The sequence below is a fragment of the Heptranchias perlo genome, chromosome 14 (genome assembly GCF_035084215.1).
Source record: "Heptranchias perlo isolate sHepPer1 chromosome 14, sHepPer1.hap1, whole genome shotgun sequence".
NCBI classification, from domain to species: Eukaryota; Metazoa; Chordata; class Chondrichthyes; order Hexanchiformes; family Hexanchidae; genus Heptranchias; species Heptranchias perlo.
Window position 1 is genome coordinate 28,333,148 of NC_090338.1, and position 14,480 is coordinate 28,347,627.

Here is a 14,480-nt window from a genome sequence, read left to right on the forward strand (position 1 = left end):
CAACTCTGCCCCCTCTCTCCATGCTGAGATCAGAAATTTGTCAAATTGAAAAATCAGGAGGAGAAAACCCATAATCCATGTGCAGTGTGTGGATGAGCTTTGTGTGTAGTGTGCCATTGAATTCAGTGTACTTTTTTGGGAAAAGGCATTCAAGATTCCAAAATCAATTGTACATGTATGGCCAGTTTTAGATCAGAAAAATGCTATCATGTGCACCAACCTTTAGCAAATAAATGTTGTAATTGGTTTATTATGGTCCAAATTGACAGTTTTAATTAATTTTTTTAGGAACATGATGGTTGGAGTCCAAGTAACCTTTTTGTGGAAATTGAGTTGTCAGTTTTTCCCCTTTCCCATTTAGTGTTTAAAATTACTTTTTTCCCCAAAAGCTAGACTGAATACACATATCTTTTTATGCTGTTTTAGTAATGTAACACTGTTTCAAACAATAATTTCTGTGATGCTGCAAAAGTTACATTAAAAAAAAAGTTTATAGTTTTCCATAAATAAAATGGGGGAGGGGTGGAAAACACCGATTTCTGCCACCCCCCACCCCAGCCACACCATATGCAGTTTTCCCCATGAGAGGGTAGTCAGTTTGATTCTGAATAAATCCCAGAAAGAAAGAAAGGACTTGTATTGCTTTATCGTGTCCTCAGGATGTCCTAAAATGTTTTTACAAACAATGGATTACTTTTGAATATCAGTCTCAGTTGATATGTAGATAAACATGACAGATAACTTGGAGGGTCCCACACACAGCAAATGAATTAATGACAGATAACCTGCTTTTGTTGGTGTTGGCTGAGGGGGCAATTGTGCAGAAGAACTCTCTGCTCATCCTAAAAAAAACATGATGTGGAGATGCCGGTGATGGACTGGGGTTGACAATTTTACAACACCAAGTTATAGTCCAGCAATTTTATTTTAAATTCACAAGCTTTCGGAGACTTCCTCCTTCCTCAGGTAGGAGGAAGTCTCCGAAAGCTTGTGAATTTAAAATAAAATTGCTGGACTATAACTTGGTGTTGTAAAATTGTTTAAAAAAAACATGTTTTTTTTATTTAATATCACCCGAGTTGGGGCCTTGGTTTAATGTCTCACCCCAAAAGATGGCACCTCGATGATGTAACATTCCCTCAGAACTGCACTGAAGTGTCAACTTAGATTATGTGCTCAAATCTGTAGGGGAGTTTGAACCCATACACCTGAGAGCGCAGTCCGTCTGTTTCAGGATAACTTCAAGTACAATTATTGAACTGGCCACCAGGCAGTGTGCAAAGTGGTACAGCACCAATAGTTTAGCAACTAAACAAAAGCAAACCTCCTGGAAATTAGCATACAGTATTTTAATCCTTTTTAATATGGTTAGGCAGAGCTAGGTTACCTTAAGTTTAGGAGTGTCCAGACTTGTTTTACCTCTATTTCACAGTAAGGCCTGTTGTTTTTCTTATATCTTTCTCAGTTATTAATGTGGGCATGTGATATTGATAAAGTGACAGCAGCTGCCATTAACTAACACCCTCCCTCCACTAATTCACTGCATGTACTGTTTCTATGAATTCATGCCAAAACCTGGCAGCATTTTGATTTCTCTTTCTCCCCTGTGAGCAGGTCATTAAGTCAAGGCAGCACGAATTCCAATGTACTAGATTCAGTGCAAGGCGGGGGACACAAGAAGCGAGTGCGCCGCAGCTCTCTGCTCAATGCCAAGAAGCTTTACGAGGATGCACAGATGGCTCGAAAGGTGAAGCAGTATCTCTCGAACTTAAATGTGGAGACCGATGAGGAGAAAATCCAAATAATGTCACTGCAGTGTGAGCCAGCCTATAGCACATGTGAGTGAACTGCAGAGACTTTTTTTACTGGTGAATTTTAATTACAGAAATTTCGAGGAATTTATTTCCTGTGCATAATTTTATTCAAAGGCATAATCATTCTGTTAGATACTAGTATTTTTCTTTGGACAAATTGATTGTGATTAAGCTTTTTAAGTTTTTCTCCAATTTTTAACTTAGTAAAACCCTTCCTGTACTATTCGATAACTCTCCCAACCCCTGAACTTGGAGTTGCACAATAACAGCTTGAGGTTACTTGCCCTCAGATTTTATATGTTTTTCTTGAGAGGAGTGGAGTGTTTGCAAGGCATTAGAGTGATGTCAAGTGGTCATTGTGAGTGTGACCATAATTTATCTTTGAGTATAGACAATGAGTGTTAGCAGACTTTACAGTCTTTGGGGCATCACAGCCATGCTTTTACATCGCATGCAATTCCAGCATGGGTCGCTGGATGGTGATCGAGGGTGATTTTCCTCTCTAACTCAGATGCACTGAGGCCAATTGTAGCATCCCTACTCCCAGCAGAGTTCACCCGACTCAGCAGAGGTAGGGAATCATCCGTAGGACTTTGCTGATCTGTTTGGCTCAGCTACCTAGTGGCTAAATTCATTGAGCTATTAGGAGAGCACCTCCTGCTTTAATGTCCAGGCCAATATTTATCCCTCAATCAACATCATTAAAACAGATTATCTAGTCACTATCACATTGCTGTTTGTGGGACCTTGCTGTGCGCAAATTGGCTGCTGCATTTCCTACATTGCAACAGGAACTACACTTCAAAAGTACTTCATTAGCTGTAAAGTGCTTTGGGACATCCTGTGGCTGTGAAAGGCTCTATATAAATGCAAGTTCTTTTGTTAATGAAGTAAACGATCAGGGGAACGATCAGTGTGTCATTGTAAGTTTGCTTTATAATGACACAGCATGTGTCTAGTAGCAACACATTACAGGTTCACATCTACAAACATTCCCACCAGACAAGATGCATTACAGACCATGGAAGCCACTCAACTTAGACCCAACCAAAGGGAAATAGAAATCAGTGGCAGTGTCTTGCTGTTTCTTTTTCACGCATTACCCAGTAGCCTGTTACAGATTGGAACTCTCAGAGGAATAGGAGCCAGCTGTCTATCCAACCTCTCAGCTGGGGCAGGTGTATGGTTTGGAAAAACAAGGTGAGGGAAGGTGAAAAATATCAAAATGGATGTTAAAATCAGATTTAATCAGCATTGATCCAACGTGCTTTTGAATGCTGTAAGTTTTACATCCAGGATCACAGATGAGGATAGGGCTGTAACAAGGGCTCATATACCACTTTTAAAGGTTTGATCTTTCATAGGTGATGGAGGAAAAACAAAAGCAGAAATCAATACTGTGTCTCCTATTAGGTGACAGTGAGAGCATACTGCCATCGGGTGGTTTTGCAGGTGTAGCACACTGCAGGCCAAAATTCTTATAAATCTGTTTTAATGCCTATTTTGCATGTTATAATCCATTGAAGGTAGACTTTTCCCTTGCATGAATCATCAAAATAAATCTTGACACCATTGTGATCAGATAAAATATGGAGATAGTAGAAAGGGTTCAAATAAAAGCAGTGGGAAGGAGTCTAGGCCTTGGGACTTAGAACTATGAAGAGACACTAAGGAAGTTAAATGGATTTTCATTGGGGAAAAGATTAAAGGAAACATAATACCATAATGAGGGGAATTGGTGATGTGTATTGTATGTTTATTGATGATCTGTATCATGTGTAAAAGCGAACACGGTGATTGCCTTGGCAACGGGCAGTTGCAGGGGCAGTCTGTAAACACCATGTATTATTGTTCAATATGTATAAATGCGTAGGCTTCAAGGAGATCTTGAAACATTTGCCTGAGGAAGGAGAAAATCTCCGAAAGCTTGTGAATTTAAAATAAAATTGCTGGACTATAACTTGGTGTTGTAAAATTGTTTACAAATGTGTAAAAGCAGAATAGGAGAGCCAGAGGACATGACTGAGAGCTAAAGAGACTCTAAGATGCTTAACAATTATTTTCTTCCCATACAGTCATTGATGTGGGATAGAATCTCATCTAGTTAATGCTGACTCACTCTAAGCATTCATAAGAAAATTGGTTCAATTCCCAAATCAGCAGGAAACAACAACACTTTGCGTTAGGAATAAAATGAAAAATGGCCAGATTGGATCTTGAGACAGGACCTAAGTGGTAGAGCAAGCTGTGCTGGTTGAATAACCCTTTCTTTTGTGTGTTCTTGCAAAATCTCACAGGACAGCATTACTGATTGAAACATGTCATCTGACAATCATGGTAGCCTATTGTCTGCAATGAAATGCCTGATGTTACACAAAAGAGAAATTATTCTTTCTATATATTGTACAGAATAACACACTACACCATGTTCCAATGCAGTAATGCATCTTAGGGGTTCAAATGATGCTTCGCTTTCTTACAGCATTATCTCAGCTCCTCACTTAACACAGTTCAGTATGTAATTACCTTCAGCTAAAAATACTAGTCATCCTTCACAGTCAAGGTTGCTAATATTTCATTTTCTTCATAACAGTAAGCAAAAATTTTGGGGAGAGGCGATCGTATAAAAGCTCAGATATGTCCCCAGTAACTATGAGGTCATCTGGTCAACAAGGAAAACACCAGTCACAGCAACGAATGAGCCAAGCCCTCCAGGTGCCACCAGTAGCTTTGTACTCATCACGCAAGAAAGTACCAGCCACATCATTTGGTAACTGCTTTTCCCTTTCTGTGCTAATGATGATTATTACTTATTACTGTAAAATGTTGTTACTGAGTCGCAGCCTCATGCTTGTTTTTGTATATCCTGTAAGTGTATAAGGAAATGCTTACATAGCATAATTTTAAGCAATTTTAGCAGAATGGCAGTTATCTAACAGAAAGCGACTTCTGCACATTTGCAATTTTAAATCCAAATTTAGTGTGAGCATGTGTTCATAATATCTCCCATGGTGATGAATTGGAGGATATGGTAGAAGTTGAGTTGGAGTTGTGAGATGTGGTGATAGTGGAATAAATCTAGCAAATTGCAAATCGCAATTGTAATTGAGAGGCTCAAATGAGATTGTCATCTGAATCCCTTCTCTTAAAGTACCCTCTTGTAATTTCTTTATGATTGATGAACTGAACTTTTGTTGTAATTTAGTTTGTATTTCTTAACAGTTTGGCCTGATGCCCTATTCAGATTGTTTGAGAGTACATGAAGTAACTTGACAACTGAAAGTGTTGCAGTGTGAAGTTTACACAAAGCTATTAAATTTCATTTTTCTCAGTATTCCCCCTCTATATTTTTCCCCTCTCAATGCTGGCAACACATAGCTAACAGTGATCTCCTGATCTTCTATTTTCCCCATTTCCTCAGATAGTTATTCTTTTTGTATCAGGCTGGACAGTGACATTGGTGAGCTGTTTGAATAAGGGGGAGGGCACCACAACCAATCCCAATTTCACTTTCGCGAATGTTCACATGTCCATTTCAGCGAGTTGCACTGGATTGCGATCAGCAGTGGGATCCCTGGCTGATATTTTCCTCCCTCAGTCCAGCAGCACTTGAGGCCAATTCTAGCACCCTTAACATTGTGCTAGCTGAAATCAGTTAACTTGTTACAGAGCAGAAATCAAACCCGATTTCCTGGTCCGTATACCTCAGTGCTACACCCCATACCATTAACGTGCATTTTATTGGAATATTGGTGATTTTTAAATTGTCACCTTGATTGATTCCCTTGCTTCCCTCTCCCCCTCCCAGAGAAGTATCTGGCTTTCTGGACAGTGCAAACCCGTGCCGCCTCCTCTTATGGTGCCGCATGTTGATGCTATGGCTACTGTCACCTGACTCATCAGTATTTGCTTTCATGCATTCTTCAAATCGGAGGTTCACAAAAAGAGTTCTACACTCACTGATTTTAACCTAGGACTGTTACAACTCTCAGCTAAAATGGGGTTACGGTGAGATGGTCTTTACTAGACTTGAACAACATTTTCGCACTTTTGAGTCATAGAGAAATTCCAAAGGATAAGACCATCCCAAAGCTATTCTGATAATGGACAATTTATACCTATAGCTGTGACCGCTGTCCTCTGAATTGTAGAAAAAAAGTATGCTTTCTGCTGGTGCATTCTTTGTGGTTACAAAGAAATAAAAATCTGTTAAGGAAAGGGTGTGCAGGGGCAATATGGTTGGATACAGGTGTGAAACAAACCCATCTCCATTATTATCTCAATTTCAACTGTATCCCTGTGCAAAATGCTGACTAACAATCCAACAACTCACCCAGACCCATTGAAAATATGAGGGAGCATCATCACTAGGTCTTTGTCACCTCTTAGTGATCAACTCAAGACAAGTCGGGGGTGAGGGGGGCCCTGGAAAACTATGAGTAGAAGAGAAGAAAACTGACAAAGATCTAACAACAACAACTTGCATTTATACAGCGCCTTTAACATAGAAAACTGACCCGGGATGTCACACTGAGGCGCAATGGACACTAAGCCAAACAAGGAGCTATTAGGAGGGGTGACCAAAAGTTTGCTCAAAGAGATGGGTTTTAACTAGTGTCTTAAAGGAGGCGATGGAGAGGTTTAGGGAGGAAGTTCTAGTGTCTGGGGCCTGGACAGTTGAAGGCATGGCCATGAAGGGGAGTGGGAAGGATGTTTAAAAGGTCAGAGTCAGAAGAATGGAGAGTGTGGGGCAGGGTAATAGAGCTGGAGTAGGTTACAGAGGAAGGAAGGGACGAAGTTATGAAGGGATTTAAACACTAGAATAAAAATTTAAATTGGAGGTATTGAGGGACTGGGGCGAGGCCATAAGGAGATTGAAACACAAGGAAGTCTAAATTGGAGGCATTTGGGGACTGGGAGCTAATGTAGGTCAGTGAGGAGAGGGGTGATGGGTGAGCAGAAATTGGTGAGAGATAGGATATGGCCAGCAGAGTTTTGGATGAACTGAAGTTTACGGAGGGTGGAGGATGGGAAGCCAACCAAGAGAGTATTGGAATAGTCGCATCTGGAGGTGGCAAAGGTATGGATGAGTGTTTCAGCAGCGGATGGGCTGAGGTAGGGGCAGGGGTATGCGATGTTAGAGAGGTGGAAGTAAGTAATCTTTGGAGAGGAAGATCAGCTCAGGGTAAAATAGCATGCTGAGCTTTCAGTTATATTCTCGTTCAGTCTGTGACAAATGGCTGGGGAGGAAGATGGAAATCGTGGCGAGGGTATGGAGATTGTAGTGCGGGCTGAAGGCGATGGCTTCAGTCTTGTTGCTGTTTAACTGGAGGAAATTGCAGCTCATCCAGGACTGGATGTCAGTCAAGCAGTCTGACAGTGGCAGTGGAGCAGTCGAGACAGGTGGTGGAGAGGTAGAGGTGGGTGTCATCAGTGTACATATGGAAGCTGACCCCATGTCTGCAGGTGCTGTCACAAAGGGGCAGCATGTAGATGAGGAAGAGGAGCCAAGGGTAGATCCTTTGGGGACTCCAGAGGTAAGGATGCGAGGGTGGGATGGGAAGCCTAGCGACGATTAAATAGCCAAGTGTGGAACCAAGCGAAGGCAGTCATAAAGTGCTGGAAACTGGAGTAGAGGGGTTGGAGGAGGGTGGTGTGATCGACCGTGTCAAAGGCTGCATAGAGGACGAAGAGAGATAATACACCATGGTCAGCAACACAGAGGATGGCATCAGTGACTTTAATTAGGGCCATTTTGGTGCGGTGGCAGGGGCAGAATCGTGACTGGAGAGATTCAAAATATGTAGTTGTGAGAAAGATGAGCACTGATTTGGGAGGTGCCAGCCAACACGCTCAGGGACTTTGAAGAGGAAACAGACCAACTGTCTGTACTGACAGACCAGGAACCCTGGCTTCCTTTTTCCCCTCTCCCTCACCCTGGAGTTTTGAATCTATTTGTAACATCCCTATTGCTGCTCCAGTTAAGATCAGCTAACACAGACTGAAAACTGAACCCAGGTTCTTCCCGCCTTAACCAGTTGAGTTGTTGGGGGATCCTGTATTTTTTCCTTGCACCTGTTTTTGTTGTGCTGGGATGAGTATCATTGTGCTTATTCAATTGTTCAGTAAATGTTTTTGCGAAAGGTATCACAGTAGCATAGCAGACATGAGTTCTGAGGTAGGATGCAATTTTCTACGTGTAATTTCCTCCATAGTCTCCAATTTTAGCTGTGGTCAAGAAACATCATGCAGGAGCAGATGGTAAAATCTTGGAAAGTCACTCAAGGCTGCTTTCATATATCTTCTTGCAGCTGCTTATACAGTGGTTTTGGCAGAAGCCTGGGATCAGGTCACATGCCTGACTGCTCACCCAAGGATGATAAACGGCAAGCAAAAGAGCAGGAAAAAAACAGTAGTGTATGATTTATTCCTGGTGCTTGGTGGCAGCACCTTCTACTCACTGCCACACGCTCCCTGCCCTTGCAGCTCTATTCTGTAACTAAAAGGCCCAATTGCAGTGGCTGAATTTTGCGCTGAGAACCTCACCAGCAGGTGTCAGAGGTTTTGGATTCAGGGAGAAACTACGTAGTATGTGAAAATAAATGTGGGTGGTGGTTTCATGAAGCAAGTGATTTAACAAATAAATATATTGGGTGGTATAGTGTTGAGATATACAGGGCAGGAAAGTCCCAGGTTTAATCCCATGTCTATGAATTAGCTTCTTTCAGCCTAGCTGAAGAGGACATGACATTTAGCTCCTCAGGGCTGAGGAGGGAGAAAATAATTTAGGGTTCCAGCTCTTGATCACTATGCATTGATCATTGCTAAAAAGAGTAAATTTATGGATGCGGCCAGGGCCTGGTTGTGATGCTTCTCCCTCGGCCCTTTACAGTCAAACAACATGTTGACACTGAACAACTTGCATTTATATAGCGCCTTTAACGTAGTAAAATGTCCCAAGGTGCTTCATAGGAGCATTCACGGCAAAGAATGGTATTTAGGTGAGTTACCAGGGGACTGCCAATGCCATTAGGATAGTACCCCAGGATGAATCACTGCCACCAGTCAAGGAGCGGGGAAAAGACTGGAAATTAGAGGGGGGTAAGAATGTGGATATGTCGTCAGAATTGGAAAAGCACCATTACACTTTCCCTATTAATTGTATTTCCCAGCTACCAATTCTCCACAGTCCTTGAAGAAGGCTCTAGTCTTGTCTGAGGAAGTGCAAGCAGATAGAAGCAAGAAAAATGCTGAAGATGCAGTGTCAACAGCATCATCTCAACTCTCTTCTCCTCCTGTATCTCCTCAGAGCTCTCCCCGCAAAGGTAATCTTTAGCCATATAACATCATTTGAACAGCAGCAAACTTCAAATAAACACTTAGTCTTCTTGGTAAAAACTTAAGCTATTCTTAAAGAAAATCAATAGAAGTGTATTTTAAAGCACAGAACCAGTGATGAAACATTGGGCTTAATTCTTAGTATCACACAGATACAAATCTTAGGGTAGAATTATACTGCCACTTTTCCATTGTTGCAAAACAGTTTCTTTCTCACAGTGATACAGAAATGACCGTATAACTCTGGAGGCAAGTCCCAAGCTGGCTCTGGAGTAAAACATTGTGAGGTTCCATCGCTACGGTCATAGCGTTTTAACACACTGCAGTGCTGGATAGGTCTGCTTAGACGTTAGTTAACAAATATATTGAAAGTACAGTAAGCAATGTTCTTTCGTACGTATACTTATTCAGTATGGGATCTTATTTTAGAAACTGATGGCTGTTCTTTCATTTAGTGGCAATAATAAACTTGTCTACTTACTTAAAGAAAAACAGTGAAGGTTTTGGTGACTTTCATTTTTTGAGCAGGTTCAGTTTCCAAAAACACAAGTTGATGATTTCTTCTGTTTAGTATAATGGGCAAAAAAAATTACCTTGGTAGATTTTCAGTTTTATTTCAAGCAGCATTATTGGCCAAATAATTTTTTGGGTGACTATTAAGCTTATTTTTAACTGCCTGGGTTTTATTTTAGAGTGAATCTATTGTATGAAGATTGGGATCCCATTTTCCTTTTTGTGCCATTAGTGAGTAGAAAAAGTGATGTTCCTCAAAGTCTGGGCCCTAACCTCAAAGTTGTTTAAAAACCCAAGAGGTATTTCCCAGATCACTGAGCAGGTTTGTCCAGAGAGTTGCTGAGGCATACAGATTAGTAAGTTTCTAGGTTCGAACCATGACCTGTACAAAATTAGTTGATGTTAGCCAAAACGATGGCAGGGACACAGCAATTGACTTTAACATCTCTGGGTTAGGGAGACAAAAATTGATCAGGGATTCCCATCCGTTATATCTGTTGGAATTGCGAGTGTGTGGCCATTATGATTATCTGTGATGCTCCTTGCAGTCGAATAGCCAGTCAGTAATCAATACCAAGGCTTATGTATGAATAATGGGCACTTATGTGAGGTACCGAAGTGCGACCGATGGCTGTGGAAATATATCCCAGCAACAAGTCAATACTTTCAGAAGAGGAGAGGATAGAAAATTAGTGAGACCAAAAATAAAGAATTTTATTGATTCTTGAATCTATCCCTTTTCAGCTCAGATTCAAAGTAATTGACAAAGGATACCTAAGCAACATTAGCATGTTTTACATACTTAGATTTGGACCACCAAGTATTCGGCAGTAAACTTACTCTTGATCAAGGGACACCTGACTTTGTCAGTTTTTACATGTGTGCCAAAAGAAAGGAAAATGGCCCCAAATGTTAGATGTTTATGTTGCTGGATTAATTCTATTCTTTAACATAAAACATTTCCTCCCTATTTCTATCAGGCAGTAGTCCATTGCGGACACAGAATTCAAGTCCGTCAATTGTATCCAGCTGCTCCTCTTCCCTTGCTAGTGAGGTCAGGCACAAGAGCACTGCGGCACAGACGTGTGGCATAGGTGGTGTCTATTTGCAAAAGAAAATTCAGCAGATCACAGGCTTGACGGGCGGCGCAGGCATGGGCGAGGTCATAGACACTAGAGGCGAAAGAGAACAGGAATCAAAGAGTAGAAAGAGAATGAGATCACCCTTCAGGAGGTTCCGAGAAAGAAGTTCTTCCAGAGACAGACAGGTTTCAGCAGACAGAAAGGAGGCAGAAGGAACTGCAGGAAATGTGACGGGTGTTTCAGATGTAGGTGGTGCGCCAGCTGTAGCGACAGAACAACATGGCAGCATTAGTGTCGCCTCCAGCAGCCGGCCTTTTGAATGGTTGTACCCCAAGATGATGAGGAACAAGAGAAGGAAAACTATATGAGTGTTTCTCAAACTTGGATGTTATAGTGGTTTGACAGAGAATAAAAAGTGAAAGGAAGGGGCAGTCTAAACAAGATATTCTGTACGCAATATCAGATGAAATTGCCTTCCTTGAAACTGATTCAAAAGGTGGAGCACTATTTAGAGCATAAGGAAAGCAAAGTGTCACTATTTTGTGTTGGTTGTACTGAGAAGTTACTGTCGCTCTCCTGTTTCCATGCACCATATTCCAGTCTAGAGGGAGAGCAGGTGATCTATTCCCACATCTCCACTGAAACTGGCTGCTTGGAAGCATGCCAGGATGGTTCTGGGGTGATTCTTCCTCCAGTTGATCCATCCCTGTGGAGAAATTACTTGCCTCCACTTGTTACCTCCCTATGACGGCACTGTTTAAGGAATCATGGGTGCAAACCCACATCTCACCATTCTGTTGCAATGCACATGTGTCACTCTGGTGCAAAAGTATTAAACTGTTCCAAGTGTAAATTAGTGTTTTGTTTAGTAAGGTTACAAACAAGGTGGGATTTCAGTATGCCATTTTAGAATGCTGGATAGTACAGTAAACAGTTTTTTTTCACATGTATATTTACTCTGTATGAACTTTTGTTTTAGAAATTGTGATGGCTGTTTTTCTAAAGTTGCTTGTTGAGTTACATTTCTGCCATTTCTTTTTATGTCTGCCTAGATAAAATAGGATTATACTTGTCCGTGAAACAACATAGTTGTAATAAAAGCACACTCCATGGAAGGTGCTGAAAATTAAACAGGAGTCATTTAATGGGAAACAGTACTGCGGAGGGGTCGAAAGCACTCTTTCCCCCACTTCCCTCCCCCCCCCCCCCCCCCCGGTTTACTTTCCTTTCCTTATGTCACACTCTTTTAAAGGTGGTGGGGTACAGTTGTCAGCAGCTCTTAGGTACCTTGCTCAAGTGGTCATTCTTTATGCTCATACATAAACAGCAGTATTGATAGACTATTTGATTGCGGGGTTCAACACAACGTGGCCCGAACATGTCGATGCCTAATGTTCACATACGTGTGCTTTCCAGCAAGGGTCACTGGATAACAACCAGGAATAGAAACTGATCTATTTTCCCTCCCCTTCCCCCCCTTCCCCCCCCCCCCCCCCAGCCCCCAGCGAGGGAGCAAAGGCCAGTTGGCAACCTCTCTCCGCCTAAGCTCAAACAGCAGAAACTCAGGGTTGAACCTGGAGGGGAAGCTTTCTGGATTGTATGACTGGAGCATTTGTCTAGTGAGACGTCGGGGGAGCAAAAGTACTTGCAATGTCAAATATTGCCCATCCGCACCAGTTTGGTTTTTTAAAGTGGGAAATTAGTTTATTAATTCTCCTTTCTATTAGAAGTCACACTATCTGCCACACTGTGTGTGTGTGTCTCTTAGATGTATGGGCAGTTTTGAGAGTGCTGTTCGATGACCTTCCTAAAACTTAAGTGAAGCTCATTACACCAATACTCTCTGCCACTCAGATTCAACAGTTAAGATTTTGTCACTAGAGAATCTTAGTTTGTTAAGGGTTACAGAACTATCACTTATCTAATTTCTTTCCTTGGAAGTTGAGTTTTTTTTAACTAATGTTTCATTGACAAGTATTCATTCTAGAGATTGTCTAACAGAAAAACCGGAAAGGTTATATTTTAAGAGAATTCAGGACTCTCAGCTATGTATTGACCACCTGCAGGAGACACTTCATTACCATGTCCCTGGCATAATGGCTGTCATTCCATTGTACTGTAGTCCAGGGCGTAACTTGGGACTAGTTCGATATATAAGCCTTTAGTTACTAAATGTCTTTTGTAGATACCTGCATCTAGATTTTTCTTTATTACAACAATTACTAAAATTGTTTCTCTGTAAATTTCTAATGCTGAATATTATACAGTGGTGTGAGAGGAATGCATGAATCGGAGCATACTTCTTAAGATTCCTTCCTGGACCTGTTATTTAAGAAACTGAAAAAAATTAAATTAACACTACATAATGCCCACCTGCTGAAGTCTCTAAATTAGCATCACTATTCACTTCAAAAGATGGGACTCGGTGGTGTGATAAATTGGAATACCATCATTTCACCCTTGTAACTAACTTTGGATGTAAACCAGACTGATGGAGTGAATGTTGTCTCTGCCGGTTGTAAGACCCCCACATTAGTTTAGAACAGTCTTGTGCAAGTTCCTGTAGAGTGTAGGTTGACAAAAACTGCCATTGAATGTCTGTGTGAGGAACATAAGTTTCACACTGGTGCAGATGGGGAGCTCTTTACGAAACTGAAATTGAGGAGCACCGTTGGCGTAGGGTAGAGGTGGCTTTATTCTGCAACTGGCTACGTTACATTTCTAGCCTGGGAATACTTGATTTCAAGAGCTTCCTTCTTGACGGGGGCGAGAGTTCTGGGGTTGGAAGAATCTACTCGCTGTGGTACTTCTTGCCCTATTGTTACGGATTGTCTTATCCTTGAAGAAGAATGCAAATAGCTAGAATTATCTTTTGAGTATTATGAGATGCTTCCAAATCCAAATATTAGCAAGCAGCCTATGGTGGGTTGTGGTGGCAGGTGCATGCACCAAGCAATTAAAAGTGCATATGAGGCTTTTAGTGGGGTGATAATATGTAAGACTGTAAGGAACACTTCCAGGTGAAGGGTGGGGGTGCAAAGGGCACTGTGCTGCGTCCTGGGCATTGATGGTTAGCAATTCACTCACTTTAACACAATGTGGCTCATGCTTTATACAGTACATTCTTACAAGTAGCTGCTAATTCCTTATCTAATCTGGCAGAATAAGGTCATTTAACTTTTTGCGGCATTGAGTTGCTGTGCAGGATGTTCTCTCTTCCCTGCCACTGCTGCTGTGCTGCTCTCATTAAAGGCTCGCATCTTGCTGCCCCAAACAGTACAGCCCTCCTCTGCCTAACTTTGTGGAGAACCTTTCTCACTGAACTGGAGGAGCTCTCTGCCCTTCTGCAGACCTCACTAACATTTTTGGGTGTCAGCAGTTGGGATTATGCTGCCTCAAGGATTCTTGGTGTGCTGGCCCCTTCAAACTGTTGGAGACATTTAAATCCTGCAGCAGCACACAAGTTTCTACTCATCCCCCTCCAAATGGTAAGCTTCCAATCAAAGGCAGTAGTGTTGTCGGGGGCTCACCAGGATTGTTAAAATTACGCTGAATCTTGAAACTGGCAGGGTCACCCCACTTGAGTTTGGATGGGCACGAATGGTACCCTGCCATTATTCTGCCCAAGCAGAAAATCTAGGCTCGAGTGTCACAAGTTTTACATTGCCTAGCAGTGACATCCCCTCACCCTGATGACCACGATATTCAGCAGAAATATTAAATATTTTATGTT

The 14,480-nt window shown here is 41.7% G+C and overlaps 1 protein-coding gene across 7 annotated transcripts in view; it reads left to right on the forward strand.

Annotated features, from left to right (window-relative positions):
• Positions 1–14,480, forward strand: part of rapgef6 (Rap guanine nucleotide exchange factor (GEF) 6) — a 342,757-nt gene that overhangs the window by 320,036 nt on the left and 8,241 nt on the right. For all 7 annotated transcript variants that reach the window (XM_067996162.1, XM_067996163.1, XM_067996168.1 and 4 more), the window contains 3 exons: positions 1,615–1,838; positions 4,408–4,584; positions 8,987–9,139. In XM_067996162.1, the coding sequence (XP_067852263.1) occupies positions 1,615–1,838; positions 4,408–4,584; positions 8,987–9,139 (554 nt within the window). The remainder of the gene's footprint in view (positions 1–1,614; positions 1,839–4,407; positions 4,585–8,986; positions 9,140–14,480) is intronic.